The 23,462-nt window shown below is 46.0% G+C and overlaps 1 protein-coding gene across 1 annotated transcript in view; it reads left to right on the top strand.

Moving 5' to 3' along the window:
• The window catches only part of CRACR2B (calcium release activated channel regulator 2B), a gene marked incomplete at both ends in the record, with an annotated part of 38,047 nt that overhangs the window by 6,081 nt on the left and 8,504 nt on the right, over positions 1 to 23,462 (top strand). Inside the window, 10 exon segments of the mRNA XM_080618705.1 lie at positions 6,113 to 6,368; positions 7,837 to 7,948; positions 10,112 to 10,283; positions 12,422 to 12,568; positions 12,872 to 12,962; positions 13,090 to 13,182; positions 16,058 to 16,245; positions 16,909 to 16,980; positions 17,386 to 17,440; positions 21,505 to 21,584. Of these exon segments, the coding sequence (XP_080474831.1) occupies positions 6,113 to 6,368; positions 7,837 to 7,948; positions 10,112 to 10,283; positions 12,422 to 12,568; positions 12,872 to 12,962; positions 13,090 to 13,182; positions 16,058 to 16,245; positions 16,909 to 16,980; positions 17,386 to 17,440; positions 21,505 to 21,584 (1,266 nt within the window).

Here is a 23,462-nt window from a genome sequence, read left to right as displayed (position 1 = left end):
ACTTTTGGAAATTCAGCCTGTGTGGAAGCCAGTGTGACACAGGGATCAGTGCCATTCCTTGGCAAGACTTCTGCTCTTCACCTGGTCAGATTTGTATGGCTGTGATTTTGTCAATGCATTTAGAGTATGTGCTTTTGGACACTACTAGGATAGTAATTGTAAATATGTGTATTTGATCACTGAATCTCACAGTACTGTAAAATCCGGGATGTATAGATGTGACTGTGTCCTACAACCAATACTTTTTATAGTAATTATTTGCTTTCAAAACATTGGGAGGGAAAGGAAGGTAGAACAAGCAGAGCAAACGGCATATGTTTGATATAAAATGGTATAAGGGCCTGTGAAGCTTTTATTGCCCTTTTCTCTTGAAACATACTTGTTACTCAGCTGCTCCTGAGTGATACTCCCATTCCATGATCAAGCAACAGATGCTTTGTAGTACCGTGTCTTGGCATGCTTTTGCAGTGCATTTGTAATTTGCTGAAGCAACAGGCTTCTGCTGCAGGGATCCCTTATCCCAGCCCTTCATCTCCTTCTCTTTGTGTCATGCTTTCTCATGCATAGGATCAAACCTGTCTCATGCAGCTATGCATCAAGAGCTGATAAATGCACACATAATCACCTGGTGAATTCCTTCCTTTAAAGTTGTAAGACACTTTTTCTGCACCAGGACTAGAAAGGAAAGGGGGAGGAGGGAGAAGTTCTTCTGATCTGTTTAAATAAATGGCTTAAATATTTAGCTTTAGTATGGGGGTGGTTTTGTTGTTTCTCATAATATTGTCTTAGGCAGAGATACAGGAGGATGTCTTCTGGGAAACTTCCTGGCGAGTATTTGAACTAAAGTTTGTGGTATACCTTGGACACCTACTATATACCTATAATGATTCTTCCTTAATATTCCTTTCTACCAACATGTCACCATTAATTCAATGGTACAGGAAAGCGAAAACCTGCTTTCCCTTACAGCTCTTCAGGATCCAAGTGCTGGAATTGCTCTGTAATCTGGGTAAGCCACTTAGCCAGTTGTGCTTGGTTTTTTCTGCCTTGGTTAACTGTTGCTTCATTGTCTTGCACTGGGGCATGACTGCTAGGAATGCTGTGTGTTCAGTGTGTCTACAGTGCCCTGGGGTGACTGGGGTCATCTAAGGACCAGCTGTGGAAAATCTGGCAGCACTCCTCACTTTCCTTTCCTCCTTGTCATTGGGTTGTGGAAAAAAACATCAGACAAATGAAGTTGTCATGTGCACATATGGTGGTGACAGTCACCTAGATGAGGGCTTGGCTGTTGATAGCATTTTAGCCATGACTTTTCTGTACCTGTTTGACACTGCTTACTGCTACAAGAAGCAGCTTTCTGAGACAGTAAATTGGTACTTTGAAAGTAGAATCTCCACTTTTCAGGAAAAGCACCGTGGGTCTGTTCCTCTGTGCGTTGAAATTTGCAGTTTTTTCAAGTTCTGTGTTCAAGTTTCTAGTTCTTCAGTTTTGAGGCTTTGAAAGTATTTTGATGCTTGAGTTTCATGTGTAATTATCAGTCTCCAGGAACTGAGTCTTAAAATAAAGTGCCAGCTGTCACAAGCATCAGAACCAAACTGGAGGAGCTGACAATCTATAAGCATAGGCAGGTGATGTGATTTACCCAGGGCCATACAGCAAGCTGAATCAGGATTAGAATGCAGGTCTTATGTTTCCCTGAAGAATACCGTGCCCATGGGATCCAGCTGACTTTCTGGCACAGTTTTGCATAGGATACTGCGGTTTATGCCTCAGGTGGTCAAAACACACGTTTAAGAGTGGTCTTAGTTACCTCTGTGTAGAAATACAAGACCTGGTGTTAGCTGTCTTTACTGGCACTTGCATTTCCCATTCTGTGCTGTGTCTGAGAAGATCTATGTTTGCTTTCGAGGCTCTGGGAAAATTGTCTTGCAGGAGCAGCTGAATCGCTGGCCCCAGCACACACCGTGGCAGGAGATACCTGGTGTAATCCACAGGTCCCGAAGACTGGCTTTCTCTCAAGCTGTGTATCAGGTTGTTCAGATGTTGGACACTGCCCAGATCTTGACTGTGCAATGTCAGAGCTGACCTTGAGCATAGACAACCAGACCTCTGGGGGTGTGGAAAGGGTGCTGCAGAAGAACATTACACTCTGAGGCTGACCAGGGTGATTGGAGCCCATTGGTGCCCCCATGGTGCTTCCATCTTCCTGGTAGATCTCCCAGGCCCTGGCAGAGGCTTTTTTCGTCTGTGGTGTGGTTTTGAGCTGTGAAGGTGGCAGGAAACATTTGTTTGAGTTGAAGCTGGGACTCTCGTGGAATGGGTGCTGGTCAAACCGTGTACCCAGACATTTGGAATAGTCCCATGAAGCTTTGTCAGGACCCACCGATTGCAGCAGGCACCCTGTGTCTATCAGTGTGTTCATATGAACAGTGGATGTTTTCATACAGATTCAAAGGGAGGCTGGGCAAGTGTCTTTGAGGATGACAGACGAACCCCGTGGCTCTGAAATTGCCCCAGGCTGACAGTGGTTAGAAGCTGGCAGATCTCTTCAGGGAAGCCTCGGAGCCTCTGTGCTTGCCCTGCTGTAATTTTTCCCTCATCAGCCATTCATAGCCACTGTTGAGGGCAAAACGCTGGGCTAGATGAGCTCATGACCCATTGTGGATGTTCTTATGATGGAAGTCAACAGCCCAAGATACAGAGATTGTCCTGACTCCAGGCTAGGTGTAGAAATTAATTCTCAGCTGGTGCTGACTCAGTGACTACCTTGTCCTGCCACAAGAGACCTTGAAAAATGCATCCTATCAGGAAGTTTTGTTAACAACCCCTGGCTTTGTCACTGGAGGAGGCTTAGCTACATCTCACTGGGGAAGCCTGGCAGGCTTGCCTGACCAAAAGCATTAGCTGCCCATACCTATCTTTGCCTTCTCCACTTGTCCAGCAAGAATGGCTCTCCCAAGCTATCTTTCTGCACCCAAACCAGCTCTGCTGGCCTCACTTTTGGTACCAGTCTACAGTTTTAGCACTCTAATGACTTCAGCGTCTTTCAAAGTTGTCTTTCAGTGATGTTCTGAATCTTGCTGATGAAGCTGCTTCCCCAGTAGTTTGCAGTGATGATCTGTGACTGGGGAAGTTATGACAGTGATTATTAGACTGAGATTTGCTTTGTGTCTTACCTGCGTTTATATTCTGCAGTGCCCTTACAAACGGCGATGGAGATGAAGAGCTTCTCAGTAAAAGACCTCTGGGAGAGAAGCCCATCAGAGCTGCAGTCTATTTTGATTACTGGGGATCTCTCTTATTTGATGTTTTGTTTCTCTTCTAATGCTGCCTCGCCATTGAAAGAGCCACATCTGGCTTGAGGCCACTTGAAGCAGCTTGAACAAGTGACTCTGTCCTCCAACCGTTCAATTAATGGGCTTGATCTTTCCCATGTGAGTGAAATCTTTTCAGACTCTTGTCCTGTCAGGCTCCTAGCTCTTCCAATTAAGAGTCTTTTAGCTTAGCCAACATTTGGAAGCTACAGTACAGCTGGGCTTTTGATAAAATGAGGGAATGCTAGAGGTAGGGATGTAATGGGTCTGATTTCAGCTTGCAAATATGTCTTGGAGAGAACAGAACTTCCTCCTCGTACAACCTCTTGTTTGCTGCAGCAGAGCTGGGAGACATCAACTGCGTGGGCTGCTCTGGCTTTTGAAATAGAAATTATGAAGCTAATAATAAGAAAGTAAGATTATCTCTACTTCTGGGGACCTCAGTGTCTCTTGGGCAGCCAGAGCGATGTTCCAGAAAACATGTCTTACTTGTGCTTTCTCTTATTCTGGCTGTTTTCTGCAACGCTGTCGTGGCTCTTGCTTTGAACTCCTGTTTCATTTCCTCCCCTGCTGCTGCCTGTGCTCACCATCTAGTACAGGAGCTGCTTGTGCTGCGACTGGGGCTTTGCAGAAGGAATGGGTCTAGCAAAAAGCTTCAGTGAGGTGGCCTGTAGCAGCCAACAATTATCATTCATCGGTGTGGCCATGTGGTTCCTCCCTGTAATCACCTGTAAAATCTATGCAGCAGAAGGTATTTGGGTTTTTATTTTTAATTTCAAGGCCAGTTTTGCAACTTTTACTTGAATGTGAAAAGTAAGCTGGGGTTCTTTCAGACTTACCATGAGAAGCAAGCTGACCGTGCATCTAATGGATAGAATCAAGTTTTAGTCTCCAATTTTGCTGCAGTGGCTCTATAACACGTAAAAAAAAAAAGCTTGGTAGGAGGATTTGTTTGAGAAAGAGCAGAAGAGACACCTGCTGCCTTCTTGCTGTTTATGCTTTCTTCCCTCTTTTCCTCTACAGTATTCCCCAAGGCTTGGGACCAGCTCTGTGTCCATTGCTTGCCAGGGATGTCTACTTCACTAGAAACACATAAAAGTACCCATTTATTGGTAGTCTTATGCAGAGTTTCACATAAATATCTTCTCAAGTGACAGTAAATGGAGGTGCCCTGAAAAAACACTGATTTTAAAGGGGGAGCAGAGTGTTCTGCTTGTTCTCTGAAGCAAAACCACTCTCTGGCTCACAGACCAGCAGTAATAAATGGAGTCAAATAGCGTAGTACATAATTGCCTTCGCCTTTTGTGTCAGCTTCATATAGTTCTTGCATGTGACATTCTTCCTGGCCATCATGCTCTTTATCCTCCCATTGTACTAAGAGTGCAAACAGAATTACCTTGTTTGTTATCACAGCATCTGAACGTGGCTTTTAATTTCTTAGAGATTAAAAAAACCAAGCCCACAACCCTCAAGCCCTCTTTGGCTAGCACTGTTTAAATCTGCTCTCAGCCTGCTTGCACAGCTCACTTCTGCCCTGCAATGCAGAACACGATCTGCAGAAGGAGAAGTCTAAAGCACTCAGTGCATTGAGGTTTAAGGAATGTGGTGGTGTTGCTGAAGAAAAGCTGTCTGGAGGGTGTTAACGTGGCCTCAGTAAGTCTGAAGGTGGGTTGGGGCAGGGAAGTGTTCTGTGCATCTGCTCAATCACAGTGTTGTGCTTAAAGGGATGCTCTCGTTCCTAGGCTTTTTGGTTTAGGTACTTGTAAGAATGGGAATTATTTTATTTGGCCTGTGAAATCTCTCTCTGTAGTTTTGTGGTTTCCTTCCTATAAAGGTGAACATTTCAGATTAAAATTCTATTTGGCAGCTTATGAGCGCTCAAAACAGAGGCTGGAAGGCAAGGGCGGCAGGAGTGCCCAGCTTATTAAATTTTTCCCAGTGGAGGCATTGCCTGACCTTTCTTTGTGCTGTAAAAACATGAAAGGATATGAAGTTTTTATTTGGGGAGTGTTAACAAGAAAATGTCAGAGGGAGAAGGCAAGCCAGGGGATCTGGGTGGGAGAGGGCTGGGAGAGACATTCCTTCTCTTTCCTCCATCACTTGCACAGACCTTTCTCCTATCTGCCTTTGTCCTGCTCCAGGTTCTTGTAGTTGTGAGGAAGGTTTAGTCTTCAAAGGTGGTGCTGAAAAGCAACAGGAGGAGGAAAAGCACGTTATTGCCAGAGGAACCAAGACCAGAGAGAACCATCCTGGTCAGGGCATTCAGGAAGCTGTGCAATAGCTGGGAGCAGGCCCTGCTCATGGTGTTCTAGGCCCCTGTCTCAGCCCTTCTCCTATGCAGATTTACCTGCGGGCTTTAATATTCCCCTCTCATCCTCTTGTATCAGCCGAAACCTTCCCTTGGCATCTGGCTTTCACCACCAGAGAACTTGGACTGCCCTGTAGGTCTGAGCCAGAGGAGGAAAGATGGCGAAAAGAGCATCCTTGCTCCATTCATGGTCTGGAGGTCATCAGTATGGAGGGTAATGGCTGTGTGGTAGGCTTGGTGACATTCATGTTGTGTACTGTGTGTACCTATGTGTGGTATGTACCTCTGACACAAGCTCCACACCCCCCCGGTAACAGATCATAGAATCACAGAACGGTTTGGTTTGGAACGGACCTTTAAAGATCACGTAGTCCAGATACAGATGCTGAATATTGTTCTTTCAAACTAACAAAGCATGTAACCAGATGATGCATGGGGTGGAAGTGGAGGGTCATGCTTGACTGGGGTTTCTCTGTTTCCTGCCCTGCAGCTCTTCCATTTGCTCTTGCCCTGGGAAAAAAGACTTTGAGAAGATGGAGAACCAGAGTGGAGCGCTCCTGGGATACATACGATGGGAAGGAGAAGAGGAAGGGGATGAGGAGAATGGGGTGGCTCCTGGTGCTTCTCCTTCCAGGCAGATGAGCAAACTGGAAGATGTGCAGGTGGAGATGCTCGAGAAGGCAAGGGAGCTCTTCCAGCTGTGTGACAAGGATGAGAAGGGTTTTATCACCAAGGTGGACATGCAGGTGAGGGAAGAAATCCTTCCTGTGTCCTGGGAGGAGCTGTAAAGGCAGGGGTGTCAGAAGAGGGGAGAATGTTGCGTATCTTTACTTTTGACAAGGGTGGATATGCAGGTGTGCTGTGTCTCATTCAGGTTTCTGGGAGCAAAACTCTGCCACAGCCAGCTGCTAGGAGCCAAAAATCCCAGGAGGGCCTTGGACCTGCAGGGAATTCCTGGGACAAGTGGGATAGCCATTCCAAATTTTTAAGGAATGCATAAAACTAAAAAAAATTGCAACAGTTCCTATGAGCATTAAGCAAGCAGTGGATGGGAAATCTGGGGAGGGGAAAGCTTTGGTTTAATTTGAAAACCTGAAACAACAACCTCCCAGATCATCCCACGATCAACAAGGGGAAAAAAGCCCACCAACCTCTCAAAAAAAAGCTGTATATCTTCTTTGTCTCAATCATAGCTAAAGCCTGACCTCAAAAACTCACTTTAGGCCTGACCTGTAACTTTGCTGTAGAATGATGTTTTGCTTGCTCCTGTTAAAAACAGTATTTGTTAACAGAATCTCTGTAGTTCTTTCTTCGTTTTGTTTTAATGGTTTATCAGGAAGGTTACATGTGGATTGTTTTTCTCCTGTCCCATCTTTCCCACCATCTATAATAAACACTTGGCAGGCCCATGCTGGTTTAATTACTGACTCACTTTGGTTTGGGTTGTTTGATACCTAATTTTGTGTGGTTACATTAATAAATATTTACTAAGCTTTCACCTAAAGCTGCATATTCAACAGACAGTAAGGAGGTTTTAGCCTACCCATCTCGTTATTTGGAAGCTTTTTTTGGTGCCACTTCACATTATGTGTTCTGCACATGTATTATGAAGGAAAGTCTCTCTCTGCTCCTTGTCTATGTTGGGGGAATAATGATGTGGTCCTAACAGGCAGAAGATGACAAAAGAAAGCTTATTCTCTGTTATGGACTGAACATTTTGATTATGATTTGCAAAAATTCCTGCAAGAGCTGGGAACTAAATCCAGACACACGCAAGTCTGTCCTCCCTCTCTGGCCAAAGAGATGGAGCTGGTACCTGATGTGTCCAAAGAGAGCTCTCTTGGTAGCAGCAGTAGTCACAGGAGGCTGGCAATGCCCCAGGGAGCAGCAACCTTTGGGTAGGGGTGGAGGGAGGCAGGCAGTGAGCTTCAGGCAGTGGCTGTGAATTGCAGGAGGAAGAGGGTTGAGCTCCCTCCAAAGAAAATAACCCAAAGTTCCCTCTCTGCAGTCCTGCTTGGATCACCAGTAATGGAAAGTGTCGCCATATCGATGGGTATTTGTGTCATCACTTGGTTGTACTGGCAGACTACCGCATCCTGCCCAGGATGCAGTGCTGAAAGGGCACATCACTGTGGGCCAGAGCTGAAGACGGCAGGGACAGGAGCTAGTCACAGGGAAGACTTAAGTCTTTTGTTTGTTCTTTTGTCTTTGCAGCGGCTCCAGAGTGAACTTCCCCTAACCCTTGAGCAACTGGAGACTGTTTTTGACAGCTTGGAACAGAACAATAAGGGATACCTGACACCCGTGGAGTTCAGCCTGGGGCTAGGTAAGGACTGCACGGAGGCAGAGGAAGGAAAATGTCCACCTGTGACATGATGTTTTATGTTCTGCTCTAGCTATGCAGGGCAATGTTCCGTGCTTATGTGAATATCATTGGAGAAGATGTGTGTGCTATACTGTTATCCCCCTTCCTAAGGCTTTGTGTTGCCTTCTTCCACAACTGTTACCTGCCTACCTGGTAGAGCCAGCTTCTGAACACCTCCTACTGGAGATGGTACATACTTCAGCCTGTATCTGGCTGTATGATCCACAGTTGTTAATCTCAATAAGGACCTTTGCTGGATGAGAGAACAGAAATATGCCTTTTGGTAACTGTCTCCAGCTGGTAACAGTGCTCTTCAAGAATAGTAGAAGTCCTATTAGTGGGCCTCTGTGTTCCCAAATCTCACCATCTGGCACAATTGTCCCAGCCATAGCCATAGATGGACATCATGAGGGTGCCTGCCTCAATGCCATTGCTGGTAGAGATAGGCAAGATTTCTCTTTGTGTCAACCCCCAGTTGTCAGGTACCACCTGTGTTGGCAGCCTGGCTCCATGGGACTTGCTTCAGTCTAGGTAAAACACTTCATTTTTTGCATTCATTTGTGGTAATTTTTCTGTGTCTGGCTTAATTGAAATCCTTTTCAGACTTTGCCCCTAACTCAAGAGTTTGGCTTACATACTGCTGTCTGCCTTCTGGAGTGTCTGGGGGCAGAAATCAAGGGAAGCTGCAATCAAGTCTATTTCTTGAGAGGGCTTCTTGCATGGACTCTGAGAGGTTACAGGGTACATCTGCACTTCTGACAAAAGAACATGCATTTAAATTGTTCAGTTTAAAGCAATCTGAAATCCTTCTAGGATGTCAAAATAATCTTCAGGCCATTCTCTACCTCAATTTTCCCAACTGTAAAAGAGATAATGAGACATAATGACTCTTTCTTTAAAGCAGACACGCAAAGTGCCTAATCTAAGCCTATCTTCTTAATTAATTGTCTGAGCCTCAGGCCTACTCTGAGCTGAGTAGGGCCCTGTATTTCCATATAGCAGTTTTTTTCTAACAGCACATTTCAAGAGTGGGAGAGAAGCGGCTAAATCCTGGACATACAGAACTAAGAACCAAAGAACCATAGAATAGTTTGGGTTGGAAGGGACCTTAAAGATCATCTAGTTCCAACCCTCCTGCCATAGGCAGGGGCGAGAGTGCAAGATCACCCTTAGTAAAATATATCTATAAATTACACTTTGAGGTACACAAATAGTGAATATTTTTTCCCCTTAGAGCAGCTTCATGTTCTCATCTGTGCTCTGAACATCCTTGGCTCTTCGCCTTGTGGTTGGGATGTCATTTATGCTTTTTTAACTAAGCAGATATGTTTTGGAAAGGAAAAGTAGCTGCTGATGGAGGTCTGACCTCTGTATGCAGGAAGGGGGCCTGCATTTTGAGTAGGATTGCTTGATTTGTTTCTTTGAGAATTTGTTCCCAGCACCAGTATTTGTCACGTGCCTTGCATAGCATGGAGTTCTCATGGCGTTAGTGTCTCAGCATGAAACAGGATACAGATAGCTGGAAGCCATCCATACATGGGATGGGGCAGGAGGGAGTGCTCAGGGAGGAAGTTCATTTTGTTCAGACACTATACACAATCCTAGCAAGAGGCGGCCCTTGTCCGGTAGCACTTGAATCAGAACAGATGTAGCACATGAGAAGAGACGGGTAATGATTTCCTCACTTTTTTAAGCTGGGGAACTGAGGCATGGTGTTATTCAGTGCTGGGCTTGCAGTCACAGAAGCAGCTTGTGGGACCATTAACAACTGAACCCTCAGTGCTGCTCCATGGGAGTGAAGTGACCTAATGCTAATGCTTCACATGCACCTAATGCTGCATGCTTCACATGCAAGGGTGGTAGATCATCTTCACACAGATGTGAGCAGAGCCCTAACAGCCTGTTGTTGGGCTGAGAGCCAGTTTCAATCCCAGCATTGCAGACTGGACACTGACATCACCCAGGATGTCAGAACAGAGGCTCCTTACTGATCAGGAGCTGTATTCTACACCAGCAGCAGGCAGGCAGCTTCTCATGGAGCTCTGTTGAGCTGCCATATAAATAGCTTATTAAATGACATCCAATTTGACTTTCTTTATTCTCCTTCCCTCCTTCTTCCATTAGGAAAGTTAATAGGGATTGAATTGTGTCAAGGGGCTGGGAGAATGGATCGTTCCAGACACGAGGAGACCTTTGAATCAGGCTGGTCAGATGACTTGGACCCGGCAGATGATGATGAAGAGAAACGATTCTGTTCCATGATGGAGCAGCTAGGAGCAGTCCAAATGTTTGAAGAGTAAGTAGTCACATGGCGTTACTTCTAACATGTTTTGATCTTGCAATACTAAAACTTCAAAGTGCCAGCAAAGACCAAAGAGGTGAACTGAACTGATTGCTCTCTGAAGCACTGCTTGGGATTTCTGTACTGCTATCTTGGGTTTTCATATGCTTGGTAACGAATGCAGCGAATCTGGGTTTTCTCATCAGTTATCAGTTACTTTTAGTGCAGTGCTTTTTGCAGAGTTTCCCAAACTGGAGTTCATATCACAGATGTAAAATGTAACAATGGCACGGAAGCCCATCTGCACACAGCAAATGAAAAGGAGCATGTGAGGGTTAAACAAGGTAAGGAGGATTAAGTGCGCTGTCTGTTCCAAAATGGTGTGTGACTGTTCACATATGTTCAGACAATCTTAGTTCTGAGAATCTCTGTGAAGGATCTGTGCTCAAAGTGCTGCTTGTGTCTGGGTTGATCTTGAAGAGTGTGGAAGGCTAAACTGGGCAATGGAGCCCTGAAACTTGATATTAATGCTCTTGCATGCGGCCTCAGTAAAGTCTTTTGGCCCCAGTTTCATCCACTGTTTTTTTTAGGGCTTTCCCAAGTGAAGTATAACTGGTCCTTACTGATGCATGTCTGCTGGGGCTGGGGTGCCCAACTGCATCTGTGGGAACCCTTTGTTTCAGATATCATAGTCTGACAGTGTTGTCAATTTGCAGGGAGCAACCCAGGTAGGGCAGGAGACAGACAGGACTGGAGACAGAAGCTGGGAGTGGAGGAGTTTGCTGCTTACAGAGCTGCATCTCTCACAAACCAGATTTTATTTTTTGTCTCGTTTGCAGTGTGATACAAAGCATCTGCATGTGTCTGTTAATGCTAAACAACTTCTGTCCTGAAGAATTCTGTAAAGCTGCTATGCCTCAGATAATGAGATGACACTGTGAAAGGCCATGTTACTGTCCTGGAGAAACTCTCTGCTGTTTATAACTGCTTTGAGAAGCATCAAGTCGTAGAGTGGAATTATCCTGTGGGTTTTTTTGGACCACTTACTTGCAATTTTATGCAATGAGTTCAGTAGCTACTTCATGTCATGCCTTTGTGCCAAGCCAGCTGTTGTAAAGAAGTAATGTAAAACAGAAGCTAATTGGGGTCAGAGCAGGAATCTAAACTACCTTCACTGGTTTTGCTAGAAATAAATTGTTTTGTTTATTAACAGGATTAAAAACGTTCTTTTATCTAAACCATGAAGTTTTTATGAAGTGCTGTTTCAATTTGGGACAGAAAAAGGAGGCTATCATGCAGTGGTGGCAGGGGGCATCAACAACTTTTTGGTTGGAATTTTTGTCTGCTTTTTCATAGAAAGTATTAAGAGAGACACCTAGAAAAAGAAAAATATCTATAGGTATAATTATTCTGTGTATTTCAAGATATATTTCATTTCCTCCAAAGTACTCAATGGATTTAATAAATAAATAAATAAATAAATAAGCTCTTCCCTGAAAAGAAGCATGAAGTGATGTCTGCAGGCTTATAAGACTCTCTAGGAAAGAGTAAGTTCATAAGTGCTGTGTTCAAGTTGCGATGAATTAACTGCCAAAGCAGTGTTGTTACTTCACGTTCAGAAAAGAAGACTTTGGGTTTCCAAGGCTTCCTCCATTGTTATCCTGATGAGACACCTAGGGAAATTTGCTTCTTTTGTTTTTGTGCCCCAGTTTCCATACCTGTAAAATAAATAAATACAGTCCTGAGAAAAAACACCTACGTGAGATGTGCTAAAAGCCCTGTGCTATAACAGTTTGCTGCTTGACCATAGCTCACAGCAGAGTTGCTGAATGTTCTTCTCCAAGTCTTGGGTTAGACACCAAACGTGTTATTGCTGAATACTTAGAAAAATAATAATTCCAGGTTTGTTTCTAAATTTCTTTCTTCATAGTCTTCTTTCAGATGACTTCCTTTATTTTAACCTTACAGTAGATCTCACTTCACATGCATGCTCCATCACTGTCCAACTTCCCTCTTTGCTATGATGATGTAATGGAGGTTGTTACAGGAAAAGAGCAGTTTGTGTCTCCTGAGTGCAGGTTGGAGTTGGAATAACAGTCCATAAGATGACACAAACTCATTTGCTTTCCTTCTCTCCCACATGCTTGCTCCAGTCCACGAGAGATTCGGGAGCTCTGGGCTCGGCTACGAAAAGAGCGTCCGGAGCTCTTATCCAATTTTGAAGAGTTTCTGTTGCGTGTTTCATCATACATAAGAGAGGTGAATCACGAGAAGGAGTCTATGGAACAGGCACTGAAGCGGTAAGAACATCATGACCATTTGCTGTCAAGAACCAGCTGATGCTTGGATGGTGCGTCAAATGCAAGTTGAGGCTGGGTTAGAGGACACAGAAATTTTTCTTGCTTTAATAAAATTACTCCTTATCTTGACCTGATCCCCACAGGTTTGTTTTGCATCAGTGTCCACTGATAACATTTGGTCTGGTTGAAATCCTACTCAATGCTACACAGCTGGTAGTGGGAATCTGTTTACACCCTCCTCTCCTGTTTCCTTTCTGTATTCTTTTTCTCTCTCCTGACCTGTGTGCACCATACCTTTTGTAGGAAGGAGACAGACCATGACCGAGAAGTCAGGTGCCTTTATGAAGAAATGGAGCAACAGATCAAAGCAGAAAGGGAGAGGCTGATCTGCCAGGTACCTCATCTCTCTTGGCTGAAGTCAAACTTTCTCTGTTCTGAAGCAGACATGATGGCCTATCTGGCCAAGAACAGCTCTTACTGTGCTGGCTGTTGTATGCACAGCTGTATCTTTACCTCTGCAGGAAGCACTGAGACATGAGAGGAGTAACCTGCTCCAGAAGGAACTGCGCAGCAAAGAGCAGGAGCTGGAGAAAATCCTTTACCGTCAGAAGAAGGTAACAAGACCTAAATCCTTTCTAAAGCAGTACATCTCCTTCTACTGTCTTCCTGCTAAGGTCTTTCCTGACTGAGAATGGTTTTCATCTGCTGAGGGTTTGTACAAGCTAATCTGCTGCTAGCTACTCTAGTTCTCTGTCTCTGAAGGAGGAGTTGAAGTGGTTTGTCAAGTAATTGGTTTGTCCTCTACTGTAATGTCTTAACTGTGAATGTTTTGATCACGCATTTTCTTATCTGCTTTGTTTTCTCTTAACACAATCCTCCTATCAGTTGTACAATAACCATTTGGCAAGGAAGACCGGGTTTTTACACTTACATTTGGAAGTTATGAGTTTGGAGCCTTTTGTGGTGTGTAAGAAGGTTGTGTATGGACATACAAGAGCCAAATTTCTCTAGTTTGTGTTTTCTGTCTGCTCCAGAATAACCCAGAGTGAACAGTTCTGTGATGCTTAGAGCTGTATATACCATATGTTTGCATTCCAGCACCTAATGACATACTGATTAATCAGTCACGGAGAAGATCAAAGCAGAAACTTCCCTTTATCCATCCCTGGCATAGATACTTGTATGGGATGGTCCATTCTGGAGGTCTTTTTCCTTTTGGTCTGAAGAACTAAGACATGACCCCCACAAAAATAAGTCATGGGAGGTACCTGTAAGATTCTGACGACTGGGGGTATCCAAGTTGGATACCTAGCTGTGATGTGGATGAAACAGCACTTCTCTGAAATAATCAACTCACCGTGTAGCAGCTGGAAAAGCCAGAAAAACTTAAGTGCCATCAGGAAGGATAATGAGAATAAGATAGAGGCCAGAATTTTCCTGCTACCTACACCCTTGATGTACCTCATTTGGTATGTGCAGTTCTAGTTTCCTCTGGCTCCATTGTGTCCTTCTTGAGTATGAAGGTACAGAGAACTAATATGAATAAGGAAATGGGCATCTGCATTAGGAAGAGAAAGTAGGAAATCTTAGACTTGATTTTGAAGAGGAGACTGGGGGAAGATATGAGTGAACTTTACAGACTTGGGAAGGTGGTGGATAAGGTTCATATAGAACTGTTACTCCCTAAATCCTGCAATAGGGGAGGTTAGGGACAGTCAGTGAGACCAATATGAATTTGATTTAGAAGAATGTATTTCTTGACACAGAGATTAGTGCTGGATTTTTTTTCCACAGGAGGCAGGAAGTGTCAGCATTTAAAAAAGAATGGACAAAAAATATGGAGAACAGGCTCATAAGTATTCATCAAAAGAAAGAATAGTCATGGATGTGGCCTCTAACGTCCCCAGTCCAGGGACCATAGATGCTGGGGATGTATCAGGAGGAATGGGTCATAGGCATGCTCTTCTTAGGTAGCACCTCTTCTTGCTATGGGTCAGGGCAGAGTACTAGGCTACATGAACAGTCTTACTCGAATGGTCATTTCTGATTCTCTTAACTCTGAGACTTGCACTAAGCTATGCAGATAATCAGGTCCCTCTTGTGGTGTAAGACCAGTACTGTGATCGTGTTGCTCCACAGTATCCCTTCCAAGTACAGACAACACAAATGGGAGACTTGTGTGTAATAGAGGTTTCTTGGGGAGGAGCAGGTGTTCTTTACTTAAGCACAGTCCCCTGGCTTATTGGAAGATCCAAAGGCTTTGGGTAAGGGTTGCTGTTTCTTAGTCTCAACGTCACTGCCCATCGTTATGTGGTCATGCTGATGTCCAAAGGACTGGAAGTCTTCAGGCAAAGATGGGTGCAACTTACACTTGCAGCCTCAGTGGGGAGAGATGTGGGGCTTGTGGTTCAAGGAACCTAGGAAATGCCAGCTCTGTTCACTGCTGCTCACAACCATTGTATCTGTGTGCTGGCAGAGAGCAGAGACCAAGAAAAAAGCACTTTATTTTGTGCTACAGTGTGCTGCTTTACTTACCCTTTGAGAGGGGGACAAGGTACACTGAGAGAAAAGGCAAGCTGGAGGTATAAATGTGGAGGCTGACTCTGCCACCTACCACACTGATCAGAACTGGTGCATGGTGCTTCTCTCTGTTCGCAAGCATGGGCTGTATAATTTTATTTTGGGAATTCATAAATTCTTGGATGGGTACCACCATTTCTGCATAGCGCCAGCTTCAGCAGATGGCCCTGGTTAGCTGGTATGGCTGAATTGCCAGTATCCTTCTTGTGATGCCTTACTTGTCATATGAGATGGATGGGTTTGGCTGCTGCATGGCTTTGACTCTTTCCCAGACTATGCCAGTCATTTGTGAGGAGTCACATCACCAGTTGAGTACATGACAATAGGCTTTGAACTTCCCAAATCAGGCTCGTTAGTTGTGCTGGGGTCTTGTGCTGCCTAGAGTGTAGCTGTGCCCCAGTGGCATTTAAACAATATCTCTAGGCCAAGGGTCTGTCTCCAGCAGTGGTTAAAGGCCACCCAATCACTTGACTTTCCAACAGCTATGCCTGGTACCTCGATGTATCCCCCTTTCAGCTGCCATGGGCTCAGGAAGGCCCCAGACAGTTCAGCAGCTGTGCTTAATAAGTCCTCACGGATACACCCCTTCTTCCACCCAAAATTTCCCAGTCTTCCTTTGACCCTTACTTGCACTCTGATTTCTACAGTGCCTGACAGCAGAAGCTTCTCATGCTGCCCAAAGCGCTTCCTCTGCTATGCCTGATAATTGCATTGCTTGCTCCCCAGGGCTGGCATGATGAGAAATAATTGCTTCCAATTCACCCTCTCAATGCCACTAGTGGTCCTGTAGACCTAAGTTGTGTTTACCTCCCTTCTGCCTCGTTAATTACATCTGCTTTTTCAGCCAGTTTTTACAGGCATGATGGTGTCACAAAACCCTGTGTTTAAGCAGCCCTCCTCCCATTGCAGCTGGAACATCAGCTACAGTCGCTGAACTCGGAGCAGCTGGAGACCCGTGTGCAGAATGAAAGGCTCCGGCACCTGAATGAAAACCTGCTGGAAGAGCTGGAGAAAAGCAAATGGGAGCTGGAGGCAGTGAAGGGGCAATTACAGAAGCTCCAGAAAGAGGCTCAGCTTGAGCAAGAGCAGAAGGACAGGTGAGAATGAGCAGGGAAGGGGGTGTCAGGACAAGAACTCAGGGAAAGAACGAAGGATGGGCAAGTAGTTAAAGAATAAACATCTCTAATTAGAGGCCTTAGCCTCATCAGAGGATATCCTGTTTCTGCTTGAGTAAAAGTAGTAACATCCCAGTGGTCTTACGGGCCTCAAGAGGGAGTGATAGTGCTACCTCCCACCTGCCTATAGTGGGAGATGATTATGTTTATTGCTATTTGGCTAGTAAAGCAGTGTAAAAAATACAGCTGATCTTCAACCTAAAGGAGGCTTCTCCTCCATGTATCTTCTAGTTCATTATTGCCTCCGTAAAGTTCCTACAGATCCTCTTGTTATCACTTGTGTTCCTGTTTCTGGGCTTAATCTAATAATGTGTAGCTAAAACACTGGGATGTTTCAGATCCAGATGGTAGTAAGCATCCTTCCCATCTCCAGCAGCTGAGGAAACTCGAGTGTGAAAGGAGAGAAGGAGAGCTGACATACAACCCAGCCATCCCAGCTTCCACAGCAGTGCTGCCTCCTCTGAATCCTCCTAGCATAGGGCAGGCCCTTATCTTTAAGAATACCATGAGTGTCTCTGAGAAAGAGATCTTTGTATTTCCTCTCCCATTATCTTACTTCCCCTTTTATAATCCTCTTTGCCCTAGGGATGTGTTTAGAGTCTCCAAGAACATGCAGAAAGAGAAACAAAGCCTCCTTCGGCAGCTGGAGCTCCTCAGGTAAGAAGAGGGCTGGGGGAAAACGCTGAGCCCTTGTGCATGGAAGCGGATGAACTTTCAGCACTATGTTTGTTTCTCCCACAGGAAGCTATGGGAGTGTATTCAAGCAGTGCTCGACACTGCTTGTTTTTCTAGGTCCAGAGTTGCACAATCTGGCCAGTTCTGGCATAATACAGGCTGTGTAACCCCTCCACTGGAGAAGTTTAGTCTTTCCTGATGGTTAAGGGTCTATGTGGAGCCCATTACCTGAGCTGAGATACATGGAAAATCCAGTACGTCAGGCAGTAAATAACATCTGTGTTTGTTTCCCAAGCTTCCTTTCTGTTCTTGCTTTCAAATGTTGGTCTTTACTCCATTGCTGATGAATGCTTCATTGTGTCTCTCCTGTGTCTTCCTTTGGAGCAGAGAGATGAACAAGAAACTTCGAGATGAGCGAGATGCTTTTGAAGCCAAGAAGCTGGTTAGTCTAAGAAAGAAAACCCTAATTCCCAGCCACTCTCCTTTCATCTGCTGCTGTTGCTTTCACCACTCGGGGGCCTGTCACTTCCACGGAGGACAATGACCTGAGCTCAGGAGGCCTGGTGTGGTGCTTAATACAGACTTTGCAGCACCTTTCTGCTGGTGCTGGGGACAAGCTCTGCAGGTTGCTCTTGCAAACCACCGGGGTTTAACCCAAGGTGTATTAGCTTGTGACTGTCACACAGCCCTGTGCAGGGCTGCAGTGGGTGCTGCCTGCTGCACACATGGGATCTGTGTGTTGTAACAGCACGGGGCATATGGAAGGAGGGGAGTGAAGCTGGATGCATCCCTGGACCTGGGTGGTGCAGAAGATGATGGATTCCCATATGTGCTGCCAGCTAACTGAGGGTAGAGGAGCACAGGAAAGTTTTAGAGTTTCTGTGACCCCTCGAGGTTGTAGCAGATGTTTGCAGATGTTCCTCTGGGGCAGCTCCCCATTTCTATGAACTCTGCTGGGGTGGAGGTGCAGCAGTAAGCCTTGTGTCAGAGGGCTAGGGAGAAAGCGGGGGGCCTCTGACATCTGGAACAGTCAACTCCATCTCTGGTCTTTCCCAGTCTCCAAGATAAGTACGAATATGTCATCTATTTTTGATTCTTCTTTCTTTTTTTAATGAAAAAAGTCTCTGTGTTCCCAAATGTCACTGGCAAGGCTGCCCTGTGCTCTTTTTGGACCCACCCCTGCCACCATTTGTCTTTTCCTGCTCTGCCACCATGCCCCACTTGAAGATCCGGAAGTAGCTGTGAGGACAGGCAGTGGTAGGCTGTGAGATACTTTCTGGTTGGTGTGTAAAGAAACATGGAAGGAAGCACAGGGATTGTGCACAGGTAGGGGACAAGATGTTCTGCTGGGGGAGATGCTGGAGTTCTTCTCCAAGTGGAGCAGCAGCTATGTAAAATAATGTCAGTAACTGTTTTGGATGGGGGGGGTGTGTGTGTATGTGTGTGTGTGCCTTTGTGTGTGTGTTTCTGAAATCTGAAAGATTTTTTTTTTCTTTATTTTTTTTCTTAATTTTTTAAGCTGCTAAATATGTGTATGTACAACAGAGCTTCCTGCTTCCTCTTGGAGAAGTAATAAACACAGTCACTGTGTAGCAGAATCCAGTGCAAGCAGGCAAGGAAAATAGTTCGTTCTCCTCTTTCCATGCATAGTGCTCCATCAGCTTCTGGGTTCCTGTGGGTGGGGCGGGTGGCCCGTGGAAACCACAGCTGAGGTATGTACCCCTGTGTATGCAAAGTTTGTCTGCTCCTCCTCTTTTCTCCTCTCTTTTTCACCTGCTCAGGGCTGCTCTGAAACGTAACAGTTGCAAGGAGACGTGAGAGCCTAGCAGAGCGAGTCTGGGTACAAAGGAGCTGCTTTCTCCCTGTGCTGCAGGGTGATCTCCTCCTACCACCATTGCTCATCTGGCAAGGCTATGTTGTGCTGGGCAGATGAAGCCTGTACTAGAGTAAGGGTTTTTTTCTTTATCAGCCAGGATATCTTGTTGGTCACTCTTGCTTCAGTCCGCAAGAAAGCAGGACTCCAAGGGATTACAGAGATGCTGCTATTGCCATACACCTGCAGAAGATATGCTGTCCAGGCTGTCCCACTGCAGGGGGGCAAGAAAACAGCAGTAGTTCCCTACAGCAGCAAAAAGGAGAGTCCAGCTTTCTGATGGGGTGTGTGGCACACTCTTTGCCAGAGCCTATCAATGTTTTTACTGGCTAAAAAGAAACCCAAGGCCTTAATTCCCTCTGTTAGTGCTGGGAGGAGTTGTGTTATTTCTGTGAAATGAGGGCGTGATGAACAGTGGTTCTTTTATAGGAACTAATTTTGAAGTGGTTGCATGTCTGAGTTGGGCTATATGAGGCTGACAGTAGCCCAGTCACTGCTCCTTTGCACTTCTCAGTGCCCAGCTTAATACCTTGCTCTTCATAAGAGTTTCTGGTCTTGCCAGGGTAGGCAGACCCTGGCCCCACAGCACCATGGGGCACTGTTTTGCCCCAGTGGCTAGGTCACAGGTAGCAATGTGTGGCTATTTAGGTCTGTGTACAAACCACTGTGGGGTTCAGTTTCACACCTGTGATCCGTCTGGCTTATGGAGTTATGCTTGCATGCTCTATGTGACAGAACAAATTTCATGTCTACTCATCATGAAGAGTGTTTTGGGACTCTGACTACATTGGACACATATTTGTATTTCACTGATAAACCAGAATCTTTCCCATACAAATGCTTGTACACCTGCTGTTGTTGTGGAATCCTTGCCATTGTGTGTTGTATAGCTGTGATGTTGTGTCTGTCTCCTTGCCATTCTGGCAAAAAGCCACGTGTTACGCAAACCTGGCAGGCCAATAAAGCATGGCAGAACCAATGGCAAAACATGCTCCGTTGTTTCTCCTTTCTTACCCAGGTACGTACCCCACAGGCTGTTTCCTCTTTAAGTAGGGTCATGCCATAGCAGATTGCCTGGGATCTCCTTTGCTCCACAGGTGACTTCAAGGTTGTGACTTGGCTCCAGTGGGCTGTAACACAAGTTCCTTGTTTCTGTGTGTCTAGAGGATGCCCCTGAGTGAACATGCTCAAACTTTTTCAGGGGTTCCTTCTCCATCCACACTGGTTGGCTGAACCATAGCCTGATACTACTGTTGACCAAAGGGGGTCTCTCTGCACTTGGGAGTCCTTTGCCCTGGAAGATACATGCTCCACCTTTGTAAGACTCTCCATGCTGGATTGTTTGTGTAGCTGGAACTTCTCCTGAACATCACTTTTATATGTAAAAAACATTTGGAACTTTTCCCCTCAAAGTTCCTAGTTGCCTGAGGCCCTCTGTGCAGTCCAGAACATCTCCTTTTGTTGGCCTGCATTGTGGTAAAGGTGTTCTGGGAGTTTTGGCCAGCAGAGCAGCTTCTTAATCTTTTGCCTTTTAAAATAAGCCAGGGGTTATTGAAGAAATAATCTTCGTAGTCCTCTCCTGGGCTATGGGCAGCACAAAGTCTGCCTGTCCAGAGCTGCCTGCAGGTGTTTGGTCAGTTCAAAACTGCTACCAGAGGCAGATCTGGCAGGCTGCAAACTCTTCTTTCACCATCTTTACCCCCAGAAATAACTTGTGAGGACTTGTCAGAAATCTCCAGACTTACAGAGCAAGTACATCTCCCTTTCCCCCAGTGCTGAGGTGATGGGCACCTTGCCATGCTGTCTCTCACTTTGTGTTCAGTGTGTGTAGCCAGAGCAGTTACCCAGTCCATTTGGGGCTGAGCGGGAGGTTAGGCTTTAGCATAGCCTTTGGAGGAGCTGGCAGGTCAATCCTCTCTCTGCCACAGGCTTTCTGTGTGATCTCAGGCAAGTTGCTCATCTTTGACTCTGCTGGGGATGACAAATCTGCTGTATAGGGGGAAGATGGTTGCAGGGGGAATTGTCCTGCTTTCTCCTTCTCTGGGGAGCTGGTAAACACTGGATGTAGGAAGTGTGTAGTCTGAGATAAGTATGAGGAAAGCATTGAGAGGAATGTTAGTGTAAGGCAGAGCATGTGTGTTGCCCTTTGCAGAGCCGTCTTCCTTTCCTATGGTGCTTGTGCAGCTCTAGGTGAGTACTGATGGAGAAGGGGTACTAGTGCCTTCTGAGGAAGGGGCAATAGGTGGGTCCCACAAAACATCAGCATAATAGAAAGGCAGGAGGGGAAATAAAAGATTCAGGTGTTGAGACCAAGTGGAGAACAAGCCACAGAATCAAAAGCTCTGGATGGAGTTCAGTTTGGGGCACCACTGGTTTTGATGGATTTTGTCACAAAGGGGAAAACAGTAACGCCTTCTTGCATGAGTTAAATGAGCTGAACTGAGAAAGGCAAGCCCTGTGCTCACCTCTGTTCAAGCCTGCTGGCAGGGTACTACCACTGTGTGGTGTAGGGCTATGAGGACTCCAGCTCTGCCTCCCTGAAGTGGTCTGCAGAGGTGGCAAGTGGTTAACTGGGGTTATCAGGTTCCTGGGTCCTAATCACATTCTTCATCCCTTTTCTTTTCACCTTCCAGGCACCTCAGAGCAAAAAGCCCCTGTTGAAGAAAGGGTCAGTGCTAGGCAGTTACCTGCTGGACGACAAGCCGGTCAAACGGTTAGATGGGCATTTGTGTTGTATTCGTGGTGTCAGTCTGTGCCTGCTGGAGTACCCTGTCAGTCAAGCTGTGTCCTGTGTCAAGTTCTCCCACATTGGTGCTGGCTGGTTTTGGGAGCATGGGGGGGTGCATCTCGACTGTGGCAGTAGCTCCTTCTTGGCATCAGGTGGTGGTGGCTCAGCATGAAGCTGAGGATGCTGTTAGCTAATTTCTATGTGGGGGTGGGAGGGTGGCCCTGCTCTGGGCTGCTTCTATATGCAGCAATGGAGGAGCAAACCTAAGTGCCATCTTAAGCTATGGGAGTGTTCATGGGATGGGAGTCACGAAGGCTGCCTCTCACTGAATCAGGCAACTCTGTTAAAACGACTGGATTGTCTCCCAAGTGTGCCAGTTCCTTCCCAGGCAGAAATCCTGTCCACTGACACCTTATGCCGGAGCCCATATCCCTGGGGCATGAGAGAGAGCAGGAGCTGCACAAGGCTTGTGTTCTCTCTGGCAGCTGAAAGCCCTGAGGAGAGGGCCCAGCTCCAGGTGGGTTCATTCTGCCCATCTCCCTCCACACCTACGCAGATGCTCACCTGGCACACCAGGTCTCTGCAGAAGGTTCCACTGCTCCCCAGTTTCTCCTGGTACAAACCAGAGACATAGGTCTAGGCTGAGTTTCTTCGAGCTTTGACTCACCCTTAATACTTGCAAATCTGGTAATGGCATTTAAGAATAAAGTTTCAGGCTCCTGGGCTCACGGACTGATGGAAAACCAGGTGCACTGTGGAGCATGGCTGATTCTTGAGCCCAGCTGGGAAGCTGAATAGCTCTGAGGCAGAGCTCTTCCATGGCTGTGTGACTGCCAGATAGGCTATCCATGGGATCAGACAATCAAGTTCTCCCATCTTCTTCCCCAGCTATTTCTTGCAAAAATGCTGTTAGCTGCTGCTGGCGTAAACCCCCCAGAAAGACTTAAACAGGTAGAGAAGTCTGACAGTGAGGGTGATGTGAGGAGAGAAGCATTTGTTAGTTCTGTCTCTGTCCAAGTGCTGTGTCACACCACATTGCTTGAGAAACATGGGTAAAATCCATTAGATCTGGAGCTACTGTTCAGAAAGTTTTGTGTTTGTCACCTTTTTCCCTCCCAGAAGAAGAGGCTTTTGAGTCTCAGCCCCTTCATTGTTGTGACTCCTTCCAGCCTGGGAGATGGGTCTGTTCCCCAGATCCTGAGCCTGGGGGGATGTGTGTATTTTTAACAGCAGCGGGTCCAGCTGGCCTGGCTCTGGGCTGGCATGTGGGACAGATGTAGGGAGGACAACCCGGAGCGCAAGCTCCCTGTCATGAAAAAAGTGTAGGCGTGGCAGCAAGTGAACTTTGCAGTCCCGGTTGGATGTACCCGGGGTGAGGGAAGAGAGTCATTGCCTTGATTTCTGCACTAGTAGCAAGAGAAAAATGTTGTGGACAGATGGGATGTGCTACCTCTGAAGAGACTGACTGTAGTAGCCTCTGGTCTCTCTATTTGCTTCCAAATGCAATCTGTTGGCCCATTAAGGCAATGGAGGGTGGATAAAGCCCTTCAGTTGAGTCCTAAGCCTTCTCACTCCCTTTGTCTTGTTCTGTAACTATGGAAAGCCAAGGCAGAGCTAAGATGCTGCCTTGCTCCTCAGCAGTGATTCCAATAGTTTAAATTGGTTATTCTAGCTGCTTTTTTGGAAGATTGTTCACTGGGGGTAGAGCTGATGTGGTAAGTGAAGGAACAAAGTGCATCAGCCTGCTCTTGTGCTGCACAGTCAGTGCAATACCTATTTCCCTGCTGTCACAGCTTGGGCAGGGGTCCTGGGAATTTCTTGCTGTCGAGAGCACAGTGGGGCTGGTTGTTGGAAGCATTAAAA

Source organism: Psittacula echo, assembly GCF_963264785.1.
Source record: "Psittacula echo genome assembly, chromosome: 5".
NCBI lineage: Eukaryota > Metazoa > Chordata > Aves > Psittaciformes > Psittacidae > Psittacula > Psittacula echo.
The sequence above is the reverse complement of the archived record's forward strand: the minus strand, read 5'-3'. Positions and strand labels throughout refer to the sequence as shown.